This window comes from Cariama cristata, unplaced genomic scaffold, assembly GCF_000690535.1.
Source record: "Cariama cristata isolate BGI_N322 unplaced genomic scaffold, ASM69053v1 scaffold6869, whole genome shotgun sequence".
Classification (NCBI taxonomy): Eukaryota; Metazoa; Chordata; class Aves; order Cariamiformes; family Cariamidae; genus Cariama; species Cariama cristata.
In genome coordinates this window covers 91416-95916 of record NW_009636264.1, presented here as the reverse complement: position 1 = coordinate 95916, position 4501 = coordinate 91416, and the positions used below count along the sequence as shown (strand labels likewise).

Below are 4501 nucleotides of genomic sequence, written 5' to 3'. Positions count from 1 at the left end.
GCCCCCCCCGCCCCGCCGGGAGCGGCCCCGTGCTCCCGAGCTTTGCAGCCGGTCTCGCCGTCGGTGCCGGAGAGGTCGGCTTTGGAGATCGAACCTTTGGGAATGATTCTCTCTTTCTGTAGGATGGCATAGTCCTCGGAGCAGATACAAGAGCAACTGAAGGAACGGTTGTTGCCGACAAGAACTGTTCAAAAATACACTTCATTTCTCCTAATATCTAGTAAGTATTAAAATTGTTTATTGTGCAGTGGCATTAGTAATAATAGTGGGATTTTTAGCCATGTACTTTGCTAACAGCGAATATCAAGGTGTACTTTAAAATTATAATTTATTAGCAAGGGGGATTTTTGGTATTTTGTTTCAACTTAAACAGGCTATCTTGTTTCCTCAATTTTACAATGAGAAAACTTCTACTTGTTGGATAAAGCATAGAGTTATTTGTTTTCTCTGTCCTCCCCACCTTTTACTAACTTACTCATAATATTTTTCAGTTGTTGCGGTGCTGGAACAGCTGCAGATACTGATATGACTACTCAGCTGATTTCTTCCAATCTGGAGCTCCATTCACTCTCTACTGGACGACTTCCAAGAGTTGTCACAGCTAATCGAATGCTAAAGCAAATGCTTTTCAGGTAACTGAATGGGTTTCGTGTTTATTAACAATGCTGTTAAAACCCCTAGATAATACTTAAGCTCTTGCGAAGGATCATCCTCCCTCAGCCTACCTAACCTTCATAGCAAGACTTCAGGAAAGGTTTAATAATTGCTCTTTGCCTCATAGGCTTTTGTACTGAGATGGAAGAGAAATGGAGTCTGTGGTGTTCTAGAGAATTGATGCTATAGTTGCACTGTATTGTTAGTGTTTACATGGCAAAAGTAGAAGGACAATAGTTAACAAACTGTTGATCACACCCATGAAAACTGTTGTGTATCTTTGTGGTGAGATGGCTGGACCAGTAATAGTCTTGTAATGTGCAAGCTTGTAAAATTGAGAGTTTCATGTGACTTGTAATAGAATCACTACCTCCAAATGTATTCTGTTTTCAAAAGAATAGAATCTTTAACCATTTGAAGCTCACAGCTGTTAATGTAGAAGTCTGCTGGTGTTATAGTGAGATAAATGAGTAAAATGAATGGAAGTTGTACTGCTGGAGTCAGTGGCAGTGGAACTTCCTAACTAGCAGCATGATGTAGAACATGCCCTTAGATTGAGGGCATATTCTCCAAGCCTTTAAGTATTCCAGTACTGTTTAGTTCTGTCTTTTTCAGAAGTAAAAAATTCTATTGAAAGAGAAGGACAGAATGGAACGAGTGCATTCAATTAAAGATATTGTTGAACCTATTGGAAAATCTCCAGCAAGGTGAAATAAAGCAGTGAAAAGAAAATGTTTTTTGCAACCAAGTGACTGAGATAAATGACAGTAATTCGGCTCAGTCACCTAATGCTGTATTGCTAGGCAGTTTGCCTTTTTTTAAGTGTGTCACAAAACAATAATTTAAGAAGTTAAAGCAGCCAAGAACATCTCATGAGGGAAATGAAGAAATATATTTTCTTTGAAGTCCCTAAATAAAAACTTAATTGCAGATACAGGACTTTCATTTAAGACTTGAAAACTAATCTGAGTTCTCTCCCTGTTAGCACAAATGTATCATCCAGCCTGTTTGCTTGTCCAGTGCTTATTTGTTCTGCTTGACACTGAAATATATCATATTTTAGTAAATTTCTTAATTTAAACTATTGCTCACAGTCTTTCTGTTATGGAGATGTACCTGGCGTAATCGTGGAAAAATTCTCAAATGCATGCATTGTGTTAAAAAGAACCACAGCTTTACTGTGGACTCCCAGATTCACGTATAAACATTGCTCTTAGGTATCAAGGCTACATTGGTGCTGCCCTGGTTTTAGGGGGAGTAGATGTCACGGGACCTCACCTTTACAGCATATATCCCCATGGATCAACTGACAAATTGCCTTACGTTACCATGGGTAAGTGATACTCCCTCAGTATTATAACAGAACTGCCTGATGAAAAGGCTAAACATTTCAAGTTATTATTTTAAATGTTTTTATTTAAATTCCATTGTTTGCTGTGAGCTCAGACTTCAAGGGTAAAGTTGTACCTGTATTTGTAAGGCAGATGTACTGTTCTGTTTCTTTTTGAACACTTTAAAAACTTGGGCTATTATACTATTTAAATCTAAGCTGCCAAAAAAATGGTGTTAGCAGAGTTGCTGTGTATGTTCCCCACCATACCGTGAAGCAAGAGAATTGTGGGATTCCCAAAAACTTGCTGTGAAAAAAAAAATCCAAGGAAGCTTGATTGGCAGACAATTCTAACCCATGGTTCATATGATGTCTCACTTGGGGAGCTACATTCTGCCTGCAATTTTTCTGTAGTTTCACTAGGGAAAAAAAAAAGTGCCTTGCTTCTCCTTTGGGACTGCTGTATTTCTGTATTTCTTGCTAAGTAGCAGCTGTATTTTACTCAAAGTGCTTCATTGTAGTGAAGCAACACCTGGTTTACTTGCTACATGTAATAATTGGTCTTTACTGTGTGGAGCTTCTCAATAAGGAAATTTAATGCCATCTATTGTTGGAGTCAACTTGACGTTAGTAGCCCACCATCAGGTTAATAAGTGTTTTTATTAAGCTCTTCTGTCTATGTAACACTTTCTGTAGTAGCAGTAATCTGAGCTATAGGTATATGCAGTTCTATGTACGTCTTGTTTGGTTTCAAATTACGGATTATGATAATGAAAGCTGAAACCACAGATTTTTTTGCATGCTTTTTTGGCATTTAAGTACTACCCTATCAAGTCCAATTACAACAGCAATGTTCAGGATATATTGTAGGATACAGTCTTGGTAAATGTATTCTTATTTGTTGTTTTTTCAACTATAAACAAGAATATGGGATAGTGTGGAAGTAAGTACTTTGTGGTAGCAGAATGCAAATCGTAGGTAGCTTTTTCTGGAGTGTCTTGTCTTTCTCACTTAAAAAGCAGGAACATTACTCTTTTACTTCCCAGTTCTACAGAAGGAGATGAAGAATACCTACAGGAGAGAATTAAACTTTTGAACTCCTGAGTGCTGCTTTGCAGTAGCAATAATTTCAAATCATGAAGTGGCTCCTGAGCATATACCCTTTTACCTGTGATCTTGCTAAACAATCCAATTAGAGGCCTCTTAAGAGTATATTCTGCAAGACACAGTATTATAGAATACAGAATCTTCATTTATCTCTGATGTTGATTTGTGAATTTAACTTGTCATTCCCCCTATGTCTTCTAACTCTTCTTTGTCCATGTCCAAATTGTTTCTTTAGACATCTTGTTCTGTTTCTTAATTATTGATGGATGCTTAGAGAGTCCGTGTGGTAAGAATCCTGAAGTAATAAGCTATAATAAGCTTCACAGCTTGCAGGAGGGCCTTGATGATCACCACCATCCTCATTTTTTTTTTTTTGAGAAGGGAGATAACGTGCATTATTGAAGGGAAGGACATACACATCTTGAAATACTACACAACTTGCCCAGTCTCTGGCAAAGGGAGTATTTTCAGTAGTAGTGTCAGCTTGTTTGATTAGTTCTGAATTCTTTTGTGATTTATAGGCAATAATCTGGGACTAAAGGGTAAAAAATGGTAAGAGAGTAAACTAGTACCTTCTGAGCTAACAATATTCTTGTGCCATTTCGTCTGTGGCTTTGATGGTTAATGCCCTACTGAGAATATCGTGTATCTGGAAAAAGTAAAATTCCAAATATAACCAGGGTTACAATTATTTTTGCTCTGATCACTCAAGAAGACACTGTATTATTTCAGACTAGCATTTCATTTTGAGGACTTGGATGATTTTAAGTGAAAGCTCAGTTTCAGTAGAGCTGTGGAAGTGTAATGTAGAGTCCAAATAAGTATATCGGAAAAGAAAATTGATCTGAAAATGAAGTGTGTCAGATTAGTAAATCAGATGCAGCCTGTATCTGATGCAGCTTTTATGCTGACTGTGATGAGAGGATATACCTTTAATTTTAGTTAATCTTTTTCTCTTCTCGGTTGGCGTCTCTAGATAAAACACGGTGGTGTTGGGGATGTTGGTGGTTTTTCTCTCTCTGCTGGATCTGCGCAGACCTGAAGCGGTGCAGGCGTTAGGCTGGCGGAGCTGGGCGAGCCCCGCAGAGCCTGTGCAGGGCCGGTTGTGGGCCAGTAGGTGGCGCCGTTACCTCGGGAGCGGGCGGGTCGCTGCCCTGGCAGCTGGGGCCCGCGTGCCCGTCCTGTGATGTCATCGTGTAGCTTTGATATCAAAACCTAAATGTCTGATTCTTATAATTGCCTTATGCCCAATAGTGTAGTAAACTGTAGAACTATAAAAGTGACTCTGTACTGATAGCTGCTAGTGGTTGGTTGCCTGAATAAAGTCACACAGTTTCCACGATCTACAGGGTTACTCTCATGCCTGCCTTTCACAGGCTTTAAAATGTGGTGTTTCTGAAAATCCTGGCC

The 4501-nt window shown here is 39.0% G+C and overlaps 1 protein-coding gene across 1 annotated transcript in view; it reads left to right on the top strand.

The window, feature by feature from the left end:
* Positions 1 to 122: 122 nt before the first annotated feature.
* The window catches only part of PSMB7 (proteasome (prosome, macropain) subunit, beta type, 7), a gene marked incomplete at its 5' end in the record, with an annotated part of 25494 nt that continues 21115 nt past the window's right edge, over positions 123 to 4501 (top strand). The window contains 3 exons of the mRNA XM_009707853.1: positions 123 to 220; positions 492 to 632; positions 1872 to 1987. Of these exons, the coding sequence (XP_009706155.1) occupies positions 123 to 220; positions 492 to 632; positions 1872 to 1987 (355 nt within the window). The remainder of the gene's footprint in view (positions 221 to 491; positions 633 to 1871; positions 1988 to 4501) is intronic.